The sequence below is a fragment of the Tupaia chinensis genome, unplaced genomic scaffold (genome assembly GCF_000334495.1).
Source record: "Tupaia chinensis unplaced genomic scaffold, TupChi_1.0 Scaffold000133_1, whole genome shotgun sequence".
In the NCBI taxonomy this organism is placed as follows: domain Eukaryota; kingdom Metazoa; phylum Chordata; class Mammalia; order Scandentia; family Tupaiidae; genus Tupaia; species Tupaia belangeri.
Window position 1 is genome coordinate 2,053,563 of NW_006159602.1, and position 14,441 is coordinate 2,068,003.

Consider the following 14,441-nt stretch of genomic DNA (forward strand, 5'->3'; position numbering starts at 1 on the left):
GGTATTTAGCTTCTTTAACCATGAGGCCATGGTGCTGGCCCTAGAATAAATTCATTTTTTTTAAAGAATTATTTGATTTAACTTTATTTATTTATTTAAATTTGACCAGAGAGGGACAAAGTGAGGGGGTGGGTCGAGAGAGAGAGAGAGAAAGTGAAAAAGCAAGTCACCAGGTCCAGGACTCAAACCATGGTCGGCCATGTGGGAATCCAGCACCCTTAACTACTATGCCACCTGCTGGCTCCCTAGAATAAACTCTTAAGCGTAAAGAGCCATGCTCTTTCCATGATTCTGTACTATCTCAGGCTTCTTAAGAAAAAACTCACAGTCAGAGTCATGATGGCTTATATTTATTTTATTTAAAAACTTTACCTAAATACCCAAATTATGCTTTTCATTTTAAGAAAAAATTAGAAAAAGTTTTGTAGAATATGTCCAAAGACCAAAATAGACTGTGAGATAGTTTTAAGTCAAAATAAAATGACTTGGAAACCAGTAGCACAGCCATTGTGCTGGCGGTGTTCAGAAGGTATCTGGCCCCGAGGACTCCGTGTCCCCCTGCTTCGAGCTGACACTCAGAGACTGAGAGCAATCCTCCAGGTTCACCGCGGGCAGCGTCACGGACATCTTGGCGGCTGAGCTCTGAGAGGTGAAGAGTGGTACTGCTCTCTCACCTGCACAAAAGAGAAGCTCATTCAGAGAAATAGGCAGATCCTGAGCGTTCTAAAGAATATGGGCCTGGGGGGCCAAAACAAGACTTGCAATGAAGGAGTTTCCTTTCTTAAGGTGCTTATAATTTGTCAGAGATAAACACAGTTTCCTCCTTTACACACCCATATCTGCTCTCCTTTTTTGACGGGTTATCTATCAATTTTTTTTCATGAGAGGGAAAAATGCTTTTCCCCAACAGGGTGTCACACTGCCCTCCACTCCCCACCCGCCCTCCAGGAGCAGGGCATGCACGTGCACCGGCACACACCGCGATCTTCGGTGTGTCCCACGGTCCTGCCCAGTGCTGCACCGCCACTGCAGCTGGGCCCACCTGGCTCCTAATCAGCAAGGAACAGAGTTTGAAAAGCGCACAAGTGCTAGCAGTAGTGGTGCAGATGATAAATACTTGGTAAGAGTGAGTAGGGTTAAGAGTCTAATCTCTGAAATCCAGACAGCCTCTTACTGGCTGTGTAACTGGGCGAGTTACTTTACTACTCAAAAATTCAGTTTCCTCATATGTTAAGTGGGATAATGGTGCAGGTGAAGCATCCTTAATCCAAAGACTCAGAACACAAAATACTCCAAAATTTGGGGCCGGCAAGTGGCATGGTGGTTAAAGGCACTGGACTCCCACATGGCCAACCACGGTTCAAGTCTCGCACCTGGTGGTTTGCTTTCTCACTTCCTCTCTCTGTGTCTCTCTCTGATCAAACTGGAAAATAATAATGATAATAATAATAAAGTTAAATAAAATAATTGTTTAAGAAAAAAAATGCTCCAAAATTCAAAACACGTTAAGCACCAACACAACGCCACAAATAGAAAATTCCACGCCTGATCTCATGAGGAGTAGCAGTCAAGTCACTGTAATAAAATGACCTTCAGGCTACATGGATCAGGTGTACATAAAACATAAATGAATTTCACATTCAGACCTGAAATCCTTGCCTTAGGTACCTCATTATATATGTGCAAACATTCTAGATAAACAAACAGACAAAAAACCGGTGAAATCTGAAATAATCCTAGTCTCAAACATTTTGGAAGATAATTAGTCTGTATTAATCTTGCAGATTATACTGAGGATAAAATAATATGATTAAGAGCTCAGCAACAAGGCCAACAGTGAGGAAGTTAAGACAGCTAGATCCCACATGGCCAACTTCGTGGTTGGACCCTGTGGCTTGAACCCCAAAAGGAGAATGGAGCAGAAGGGACTGTGTGGTATGGCCATGCCTCTGCGGGCTGGGGATGATTTCTCACTTTCCCTCTCTTTCCACCTCTCCCTGTCTCTCACTGGTGAGTGCATGCACTCTGTGGGAAAACTCAAAAAAGAAAAAAAAAATAGGTTATGGGGCTTGATGATAATAATAATAAAGTTAAATAAAATAATTGTTTAAGAAAAAAAATGCTCCAAAATTCAAAACACGTTAAGCACCAACACAACGCCACAAATAGAAAATTCCACGCCTGATCTCATGAGGAGTAGCAGTCAAGTCACTGTAATAAAATGACCTTCAGGCTACATGGATCAGGTGTACATAAAACATAAATGAATTTCACATTCAGACCTGAAATCCTTGCCTTAGGTACCTCATTATATATGTGCAAACATTCTAGATAAACAAACAGACAAAAAACCGGTGAAATCTGAAATAATCCTAGTCTCAAACATTTTGGAAGATAATTAGTCTGTATTAATCTTGCAGATTATACTGAGGATAAAATAATATGATTAAGAGCTCAGCAACAAGGCCAACAGTGAGGAAGTTAAGACAGCTAGATCCCACATGGCCAACTTCGTGGTTGGACCCTGTGGCTTGAACCCCAAAAGGAGAATGGAGCAGAAGGGACTGTGTGGTATGGCCATGCCTCTGCGGGCTGGGGATGATTTCTCACTTTCCCTCTCTTTCCACCTCTCCCTGTCTCTCACTGGTGAGTGCATGCATTAAAAAAAAAAAAAAAAAAAAAGCTCAGCAGCACAGCATAGTATTTAGTAAGTGCTCAAAATTCAATAGCTAAGACCTACCATTGCCAGGAAAAGATGGCCACTACCAGTATAACCAGTAAGTAAATTCTTAGAGGTCCAATTAAAAACACACTATAATTGCTCTAAAGTAAGAGTATGCTGTTAGTTATAGACAGGATATGCTTTTTAAAAAAAAGAGGAAAAACACGAACCATGTAAAAAAGTATCTGGTATCAAGTCAAAAGCTGCCAAGGCACTTTGCTCTTTCTCCAATTCCTGAAAAATGAACCAACTCTTGATCGTGTCACTAAAGATCATTTACTGAGAGCCTGAGGGTGCCAAGCTACTAGTTAGCAGAGTACTATAAGAGAAGCAATGTCAAAGGAAACAAAGTATTCAAGTAGTCATTTAAATAATGACATTTGACTTAGGAAAGCATCCTTCTGCATAAAATGAACTTTTCTTCATTATTTCTACATTTAATTAAATATGGAAAAAAATTCTCATCCCATGGATTGAGAGCTGTATATTGTCTGATATAGAATCTGGCTGGTGGCAAAGGAGAGGCAGTTTGGGATGAAAAATTCATTAATATGTTACAAAATTTAGAGCTGAGGAACCAGCAGTTAGCGTAATGGCTATGTCACTGAAGGCCCATGTAGTCGACCGTAGTTCAAGTCCCGGACCCAGTGGCTTAAGCTCACGCCGGGCGCGTGTGCATGCATGCCCAAGATCCTGAGAGGAGAATGGAAGAGAAGGTATTGCGGCGTGGCCATCCCCCCCGGGGGGGTGATTTCTCGATTTCTGTCTCTATGTCTCTGTCTTTCTGGTGAGTGCATGTGCCCTATAGCAAAAACCTCTCCAAAAAAAAAAAAAGAAAAGAAAAAAATTTATAGAGTTGACTACATATGTGACTATTTGCCTACACCCTAATTCACTCCTCTAAGTTTAAAGTGCATTGCCTAAGACTATAAAGAATGCCAATTTGGTATTATTTAAAACCACAGAAATCCTCATTTTAAATTTCATGGACTTACTATAGATACAATAATAATAAACACCTTTAAAAAATTACCTTACCTCTGAGTCAAGCATCACAATGATTTTTCTAAAAGCTCTTTATATTTTTCAAGTAGTTTCCCTAGTAATAAGGTGGAATTTTCCATTAAACTTTTATAGGGGCCACAGTAAAAGTTGACAGTGCTGAAGATTTCGAAGATGACTCAAACACAGCTGTCCAAGATGATCAGAATACTTGCAAACGGCAAATTCATTTCATATTAGGAAGTCTAATAACAAAGACTATCTTAAATGCTAAACTATTCCTTTTTGTTATTTGTATCCTTTTTGGTTATAAAATAGAGAAATAAGAGATAAGATTTGGCATTACTATAGACTATTACAAACTACAGTACCGTGGTATTTAAGAAGTAAATCTATGTCAATTAACATAGATTAAATATTTAAAATAAAAAGATACTTTTTGAAATTGAGCTCTGTCAGAATGATAAAAACTAAATTAAGAAATAATAACAACTATACTTAAAAAAACTTTGTGGGGACAGCAGGCGTTGAGGTGGCTAAAAAGATGGACTCCCCCACACGGCCATGTGGTTCGAGTCCTGACCAGGAGGCTTGCTTTCTCATGTTCCCTCTCTCTCTCTCTGGTGAGCACATATGTCCTATAACAAATTAAATAATAATAATAATGATGATGATGATAAATAAAATTAAATAATTATTAAAAGATTTTTATAAGACATAGTATTGTTGAAACATTCTTTCATTTTACAAAGTCAAGATACAGAATGCTCAAAGTAATCCAAGAAAGTATCCAAAATCAGAATTTATCTCCTCAATAAGGTAAAACACTAACAGAGGGGAACAGCAGGTGACGTAATGGTTACATCACTGGACTCCTATGTAGTCGACTGTGGTTCAAATCCTGGACCTGGCAACTTAAAACTCACGCTGGGTCCATGCGCATGCATGCCCAAGATCCCAAGAGGAGAATAGAGGAGGACGGACTGCAGTGTGGCTGTCCCCCAGGGGAGTGAGTTCTTGCTTTCTGTCTATCTCTCTCTCCCTCACACACCCTGTAGTAAAAATCTCTCTCAGGGAACCAGCAGTTAGCGTAATGGCTATGTTGCTGGACTCCCACGTAATTGACCGTGGTTCACTTCCCGGACCCAGTGGCTTAAAACTCACACCGGGCGCGTGTGTGTGCGTGCCCAAGATAAGATCCCGAGAGGAGAATGGAGGAGAAGGGATTGCGGTGTGGCCATCCCCCCAGGGGGTGATTTCTCGCTTTCTGTCTGTCTCCCTCTGTCTGTCTGGCGAGCGCACATGCCCTATAGCGAAAATCTCTCCAAAAAAAAAAAAAATCTCTCTCTAAAAAATAAATTTTTTTAAAAGAAAAAAAAAAAAACACTAATAGAGAAGCTCAGCTGCTGTGATGCAGTACCCTGAAATTGCCATCTGGCTGGCCATGGGGTTCAGTACCCCAGGTCGGCCTGCAAACACACTGGGTGCACACGTGGGCACCCAGGATCCTGAGGAACTGGAAGACAGGGGAAAAGGGATTATGGCATGATTAGACCCTGTTGAGAGTGTCTTTTTCTTCTCTATAACATGTGCATGCATGCACATGTACTATCATTAAAAGAACAAAATGAAAAAAACTAATACAGGATACAACTAAGGCCTAGGGTAAATCAATTTTTTTCACCCATATAATCAATTCAATGTTTAGCTTTCCCTAATTATTAAGAAAAACTCTAGGGACAGCAGATGGCATAATGGTTATGTTGCTGGACTCCCATGTAGTTGACAGTGGTTCAAGTCCTGGACCCAGTGGCTTAAAACTCACACTGGGTAGGACCAGCAGATGTAACATAATGGTTACATGACTGGACTCCCACATAGTTGACCGCAGTTTGAGTCTCAGATGGTGGCTTCAAACATGCCGGGCATGTGTGCATGTGTGCCCAAAATCCCAAGAGGAGTGGAGGAGAGGGACTGCGGTGTGGCCATCCCCCCAGGGGGTAATCACCAGCGAGCATTCACACCTTATAGCATAAAATAGCTCTCTTAAAGAACAGGAAAACAAAAACAAAAACAAAAACAAAAACAAACTCAAGCCAGGCGTGTTTGTGTGCATCCGTATGTGCCCAAAATCCTGAAAGGAGAACAAGGGAGAAGGGAACTGTGGCATGGCCATCCCCTTTGGGGGCTGATTTCTTGCTTTCTGTTCCTCTGTCTTGCTCTGTCTTCCTGGTGAGCGCATGAGCCCTATAACAAAAATCTCTCTAAAAAATAAAAGAAAAACTTTATTCACTGAGTTACTCACATATCTGCCAAAAAAATACATGCATACCAAATATTCTAAATTCATAAACTGCTTTTTATGTACCTAAATTTTCTACTATGTATAAAATTACTTACTAAATTGTTCAACAATATAACAAGACCTATAAACTATTGGGTCATTGGTAAAGCCATGACACATTTTTGCAAAGAAAAAAAAAAACAGAAAAGTACATCATAAACTGTATCCTTTTTGGGGGGAATCTCAAAAAAGTTTCCAAGTCTCAAGGAACATACTAAATATAATAATTGAAAATTGATGTTATTTCTTGCAGTTATAGCCTTATATTTATATAGTAATTCAAAATTCTATAAATATCTTTCCCCCATTATCTGATCCTAACAGTAATTCTGGGAAATGGGCAAAGGTACCTCAGGCAAAGAAATTAAAGTAAGCTTTGCTTCTTAGCGGAACATCCACACGAACCTACTGTACGTGTGGATCTAAGATGGTACTGAAAGCGTATGAACACAGAAAAGATGTGTTCATCCTCTAGACACTCGTGGCCTAGCAGTAGAGATAAATATGTATAGGAATATTTAGTTTAAATTAGGAGGAAGAGGAGTCGAGATGAGACTTGAAAGATAACAGGAAGGCAATGAAGGGAAAAAGAACAACAAAATGAAGTTAAGATACACTCAGTGTATTAATGGAACTTGGAGTGTTCTGATATCCAGTTATGACTGGATAGGAGGAATGGTGAGAGAAGAGGCTGTAAAGGAAGGCTGGAGTCAAGTCTCATGACAACGAGGAGTCACAAAAGACTGAATAAATAAATAATATGAGCAAATATATTTTTGAAAAAATAATTCTAATAGCTATGTTGAAAATAAAGACAGAGTAGGATCCCTGGAAATAGTCTGTGAGAGAAATGATGATTCTTTTTTTTTTTTTTGAGAGGTTTTTGCTATAGGGCGTGTGCGCTCGCCGGAAAGACAGAGAGAGACAGAGAGACAGAAAGCGAGAAATCACCCCCCAGGGGGGATGGTCACGCCGCAATCCCTTCTCCTCCATTCTCCTCTCAGGATCTTGGGCACGAACATACACATGCCTGGCGTGATTTTAAGCCACCGGGTCCGGGACTCGAACCGCAGTCGACTACATGGGAGTTCAGTGACATAGCCATTATGCTAATTGCTGGTCCCAAGAACTGATAATTCTTTATAGTGAAAATAGAGTCAAAATATCTTGCAGAGGGATAGCAGGTGGTGTGGAGGTTAAAGTACCTGGATCCTACACAGCCAACTATGTGGTTTGAGTTATGAACTTGGTGGCTTAAAAAACACACCAGGCACATGTGTGTGCGTGCCCAAAATCTGGAGAATGGAGGAAAAGGGTGCTGTTTTGCCATCCCCCTAGGGGGTGATGTCTCACCTTCCCTTTCTATCTCTTGCTGTCTCTCTCCAGCAAGCGCACATGCCTTACAGCAAGCTTTAAATATATACACACATGCACACACACACACACACACACACACATTTTTAAAAGTACACAATTTGGACTTGAAAATATAGAATGCGGCTCTGAGGTGAGAGATCTGGGTGATTGAGCAGGCAGTAATTCACAAATTCACAGCCCCCTCAAACTCAAGGGGCAGTGGCAGTGTAAAGAGAAGGGGAGGTACTGAGTTAGTGACTCGGTGAATTTGAACGTCTGCAAGATGTATGAATGGACTTTTCCAGCAGGCCACTGGAGTCAAAGATTTCAAAAACCATTAGATGGTTTCAGTGATACAGAATTTGTAGTCATCTACACAAATATAATAATTAATGAGAACTGGAATCACTTTGGGAGAGAAAACAGATTGAGAACAGAAATGATGGTGAAAATATGGGGAAGGGCAAAGAATGGTAAATAAAGAAAAAATGACCAAAAACAACAGGTGAACATCATAGAGATAAGTCGGAAGAGACCCAGACAAGTGATAAGTCACACAAAGTAAGAGAGAAGAGATGAATACAGTGGCCCGGCTTATCCACGGGGAACTAGGTATGAATGTTACTATCCACCCGCAGTGGATGTCCAACACCAGAGTAACAAACTCTCGCTATATACTGCATTTTCCTATACGTGCATACCTGTGATAAAGTTTAATTTATAAATCCGGTACAGTAAGAAATTGACGATAATGAATAATAAAATAGAACAATTATAGCAATATATTGTAATAAAAGTTGTATGCAGGTGGTCTCTCACTCTCTCTAAATCTCTTAGTGTACTGTACTCACTCTTTTTTTTTTTTTTTTGGAGAGGTTTTTGCTATAGGGCGTGTGCACTCGCCAGACAGACAGACAGAGACAGACAGACAGAAAGCGAGAAATCACCCCCCGGGGGGATGGTCACGCCGCAATCCCTTCTCCATTCTCCTCTCAGCATGCATGCACACGCGCCCGGCATGAGTTTTAAGCCACTGGGTCCAGGACGCGAACCATGGTCAACTACATGGGAGTCCAGCGACATAGCCATTACGCTAACTGCTGGTTCCCATGTACTCACTCTTTTTTGTTGGTTGTGGATTACTGAAAGCATCTAATTAATTTGTAATTGGTAGAGTTGAGACTATAACTCACTACTCTTTGCACTGTATCAAGTATCTTAATTATCTACAATGAAAATTACTACTTTTAAGGGTATTTGATGGCAATTCCATTTAAGTAGTGTGAATAATGGGAGGGGCAGCTAAGGAGAAGACAGTGAGGAGATTTCCAGCACAAGTCCCTTTATGAAGGGTCAAGCCTAGGGTCCAAATGAAGTCTGCTGCTCTGTCACCCAGATTGTCAGTGTGAGGCTTGTGTGGGAAGGAGGAAAGGGTGGGGAGGAAAAGGTATGGGTTCTGGAATGGGGCAAAGCTAGGCTCATTCATCCATTCAACAAGTATCAACTGAGCACCCACAATGTGCCAGGCGCTGGTCTCTTCTGGAGAACATGGCAGTGACGAAAACAAAGGCTCACTGACCTCACATTCTATTACGTAGTTGGAAAAGTCAGGACCTATCTTTCTGTTTTTCTATGTAGAAATGCATCATGACTTTCCTGACGACTCAATAGTTGGGAGAAGGGCCACATGACAGACAATAAATAAGGAAGTGATAAGTATCATAAAAACAAATAAATAAGTGGTAAGAAGCAGAGAATGGTAAGAGATCTGGGGAAAGTTATGTAACTTAACTCTTAAGCCTCAGTTTTCTCATCCATAAAATAAAGAGTAACTACCTCAGAGGGTCTTGTGAGGACTAAATGAGAGTAACGAATGCAAAGTGTTTTGTTTAGTAGTGGCAATAGAAAGCACTCCAACAAGTCAATTCTTTTTTTTTTTTTTCTTAAGAGAAATTTTTGCTACAGGGTGTGTGCGCTCACCAGAGAGACAGAAAGTGAGAAATCACCCCCCAGGGGGGATGGCCATGCCACAATCCCTTCTCCTCCATTCTCCTCTCGGGATCTTGGGCATGCACACACACACACGCACACCTGGCGTGAGTTTTAAGCCACTGGGTCTGCATATTAACTGCGGTGGATTACGTGGGAGTCCAGTGACATAAATGTCAATGCCGCCTCGGGTCCCAAACAGGTCAATTCTTACTTTTAGGTAACTGGAAAGGAACTATTCCAAGGGGCACTAACTTTCAGGGTGGGCTGCAAATGTGCTTTGCTGTAGGAATAAGAATGTTTCTCTGAAACACAAGAAGAAAAAAATGAGAGTGAGTTCTGGAAGACCTCTAAAGAGTTATACTATTTGCATCTAGCTAACTTGTGTTTTAATCAAGTTATATTAATACAATTTACCATCTTATCGAGATGTATTTGTTGATGTACATTCTGGGAAGGTTTTAAAAAGTGTTTGTTCATACAAGCTAAACAATCACAAATTTAGAACTTTATAAAAGAACTTTTCAGCCTGGGAACATTAAAAATAAAAAAAAAGTTTTACTTTGATTACTGTGAATCCCAAGGGTAACATTCATATTTAGTTAGTCTTTACAGAGTTTACTTTTTTCTTTTTTGAAAAGAAAGGACATACCTTAATAGACATTAAATCAAATATAAATCTTCTACTTATATTAAATGTAGTTTGACAGTTTTAAAGTTTGACTTTTTAAATTTCCAGTCAAGTCAATACTCTATGATGTAATTGTTTCAACAGCTGTATTCAGATCTAAAAAAAGACAGTATTCCTTGACTCCATGGGTTTGCAGTATGTCATTTAACCTGAAATGCATTTAAGCTTGGGAAGTCATCAAGACAAACCATGGGTTTTCAGCTTCCTAAGACATAATTCAATATACTTTTAGACATTTGAAATTCCACTTTTTGCTTTAAAAATTTTGAAAATTTATATATAATTTTGTTAAGTTTTCTGTTCTCAATGTTGGATTTATAAGACTAGGAAACAGGGAACCAGCAGTTAGCATAATGGCTACGTTGCTGGATTCCCACGTAGTCGACCGCGGTGCGCATCCCGGACCCGGTGGCTTGGAACTCATGCCGGGCGCGTGTGCGTGCATGCCCAAGATCCCGAGAGGAGAATGAAGGAGAAGGGATTGCGGCATGGCCATCCCCCCTGGGGGGTGAATTCTCACTTTCTGTCTCTATGTCTCTCTCTGTCTGTCTGGTGAGCGCACGCGCCCTGTAGCGAAAACCTCTCAAAAAAAAAAAAGACTAGGAAACAGAAAAACTAAACCTATTTATTCAAAGTAATACAAGTAATGATACAGTTTTGTTTTGTTTTTTTTTTTAAGAAAGAGATTTTTGCTATAGGGCCTGTGTGCTTGCCAGAGAGACAGAGAGAGATAGAGAAGAAATTATTCCCCAGGGACGATGGCCACACCACAATCTCTTCTCCTTCATTCTCCTCCTAGATTTTGGGTATGCACATACACATGCCCAGAACGTTTCAAGCCGCTGGGTCTGGGGCTTGAACTGTGGTTGGCCATGTGAGAGTTCAGTGCCTTAACCAATATGCTACACATTAGTCCCAATACAGAATTCCTAATGTCCATTTTAGAAATTGCTTGAAAGAAGGAGAGAGACAGTCAGAGAGACAAGCTCACCCAATAGGGTGCTCAGTCTCAGCTGGCCCAGATCATGCATACACACACACTAGCATGCCTCAGGGAGTCCTAGGATGCAAACCGGAACCTTTCTCATGTGGTTCCAGTAATGTTACTACTGCACCACCCGCTGTACCTGTAAAATATAGGGCCAGCAGGTGGTGTAGCGGTTAAGGCGCTGGACTACCACATGGCCGCATGCAGTTTGAGTCCCAGACCTGGTGGCTTGAAACTCATGCCAGGCATGTGTGTGTGCATGCCCAAAATCCCTCGAGGAGAATGGAGAAGGAACTGTGGCATTCTCATCAGTACCCCTTCTGGGGTATGATTCTCACTTTCTCTGTCTCTCCAGTGAGCACATGCATCCTGTAGCAAAAATCTCTCTCTAAACACACACACACACGTATAACATGGCCTTTAAATTATTTTTAGGTTTAGATAGTCTGTTAGGTTGTTGGAAAAATCATAACTTTTTTTTTTTTCTATACAAGAATACGTCGTAACTTTTCTGACAACCCAATATTTCACCAACAGATTTTAGGTTCTAAGTCTAATCCTCCAATAATTAGTAATTCATTATTATATCTATGCTACAGTATTTGCAAACTGAGAGGAATTCAAACAAAGCACCTCTCCTAAAATAACATAAGACTAGCTGAGAAATAACACAAACGAGCTGACAAAAAGAAAGCAAAGTTTTCTCAGTAGCTCCATAGGGTTTTACATCTCAAAATTCCATTCTAAGCAACCACATGTGGCACAGAACATATACATTAATTTATCATGTTTTTCTAGAATATAAAGAGATTGGAAAGTGATTTTTATTTGTCTAGATTTGGGTTTTTCTATAGATAGATAGATACTGGTTTCTTATAAACTGGTATTTAAAAATAAAATAAAAAATGAAACAAATGTAATAACCTTTAATCCAAGTACATGAAAGATCTTAACCTAAGGTCTATGGACAGGTGACAAGAATCTGTGGATACTCTTAAATTTTATGCAAATTATTTTCATATAAGTAGGATTTTGGAGGGAGATGTGCGGTAAGAGCTATCAGTATCTTTTTTAAAGAATTATTTAATTTTATTTAACATTATTATTGTTGTTGTTATTTTAAATTTGCTACAGGGAGAGAGAGAGAAAGAGAGAGAAGGAGAGTGAGAAAGCAAAATGCCAGATCAGGGACTCAAACTGTGGTCAGCCATGTGGGAGTCCAGCATCTTAACCACCACACCACTTGTTGGCCCTCAGTTATCAGGAGCTTACAGGAGTCTGTGACTCCCAAATATATTTAAGAATCATTAAAATAAAGGAGATCCCTGGCCCATGTGAAAGTGAATCACATTCTGAGTTATTTTCCTAGCAGCAGTGGAGAAATATTAGCAGTCCCTCTCTGTTAATTATAGACACCTTCTTTGGCAATCTGATTGTAGCACTTACTAAACTGCATTGCAATTTGTTATGTGTCTGTCGCTTCCTCTGGAGGATGTATTCTTTAAAGGCAAGGAAAGGACTTAGGTTTTGTCTTCCAAGTGACTAGTACACAATAAATAGGTATACAGTAAGTAGGTTACAATAAATACCTATGACCTTATCATCTTGTATAATTAGCTTGGGAGTCTACTGTTCCTGCTAAATATATGTTCCATGAGCATAGCAACTATGTCTCATTTACTTCTGCATCTTATAAAGCTGTAGTACAAAGCTGTAGCATGATGCTGGGCATGCAGTGAGCCTTGAAATGATTGCTGAATCAAGTTGATTTGTTTCTACCTAGAGGCTGTGGTTCCTTTTGCCTAACAAGCAATCCTTTTGCTTGGATTCATACTGACCAGATCTTGTTTAAAAATCAGCCCTGAGTTTCCACAAGACAGTTGCTTCCCAGCTGTCTCTTGATATGTTATAATATTTCAGCTGTGTTTTACTGAGTTCTCAAAGCATTTTTCCTGCTCAGCCTGAACTCATCCACTCTTGCTTCAATTCCTGTGTAAGCACGTAAACTATGCTGTTGTTTTCAATTCTTACATACTCAACCCAGCCCTGCAGATTTTACAACATCACAGCTTCAGTGCTTTCAAACATTACCTACAGGTCTTGATGAAGAAGGAACCTGGTTATTTGACGTTTAGTATGTAATATTTTATTTGTCTCTACTTTCTAAAATAAGTCACTATGAAACATTTCTTTCTCTAATTTCATGTTTAAAAGGGTGATTTAGGGCCAGTCCATAGCTTAGTGATAAAGGAACCCAGATCCCACATGGCTGACCACAGTTCAAATCTTGGCCCCAACGATGAAAAGCACACTGAGCATACGTGTGCACTTGCCATTATGATGGAGTAATGGAGAGTGGATTGTGGCATGACCATCTTTCCCCACCTCTCTTTTTCTAGTGACTGCAAAAAAAAATTTTTTTTAAATGTTGCAATAGTCTTATCCCAAAATATGTTGTAGACATTAAAATCTTAGGACATTTCTTCAAGTTTACTATTGCTTCTGTTTTTCAAATAAGTTGACAAATGCTTATTTTAAAATTTATAATTTAAAGCAAAAATAAAGCAATTCCTATAGGAAGAATAAATGTCCTGGCACCTGTAAAAACAACTCCAATTCTTTTTCCTCTAAAAAGCAATAGTAAATGTGAAAGACTTGTTTCTTCTCATGCCAGGTTCCAGCTGCTTCGCTTTGTTTAAAACTGACTTCAAAGTTCAAACACTGTCCTGTCCCAACAAACAGCCTCCCCCAGATGGAGTTATCTCTGTAGCGCTCTGAATACCACACCTGCAGCCTTTTAATTCAACAGTTTATAAACTTTGCAAATGGAAACTACATTTTTTTTATTCTGTCCCTTTAACTTCTGCCTTTTGAAGAGCTGAGCTTAGTACATGAAGAGAGTTTAATATCTGTGGTTAATTTGGAGGTATTTTAGAAGAATTAAAAATTGGTCTTAATATTTCTCCTGTGAGAGAAAGAAATCATAAGGAATGAAAAGATTTGAACATTCCCAAGTTCAAGAACTTTTAAAGTAAAAACCTAACTGCTAAATATAGATGCAAAGCACAGACTGGGTTCAATTTGTGTCTGATCCACATCACCTGGCGAAGTTACACTGAAAAAACTGTTTTTCAGAAAAAAAATTGGTTAAGCATAGAAATAATTATGATTCATTCCTATTTGTTGAGATACAAACCAAATGCACTCCTTCAGTTATTCTCATAAAATCAGGTAAACAGAAGCCTGATCTAGTGTACTTAATGTAAAGAAGAAAGTTAAACAGTTGAATTTTAATGACTGTCAATAGAAAAATACTTCACCTAACAGATTACTATCTTTATGCATCAAA

At 39.6% G+C, this 14,441-nt stretch overlaps 1 protein-coding gene across 1 annotated transcript in view; it reads right to left on the minus strand.

The window, feature by feature from the left end:
• Positions 1–367: 367 nt before the first annotated feature.
• Positions 368–14,441, minus strand: part of KIAA0586 (KIAA0586 ortholog) — a gene marked incomplete in the record, with an annotated part of 153,236 nt that continues 139,162 nt past the window's right edge. The window contains 1 exon segment of the mRNA XM_027770433.1: positions 368–674. Coding sequence (XP_027626234.1) covers positions 523–674 — 152 coding nt within the window.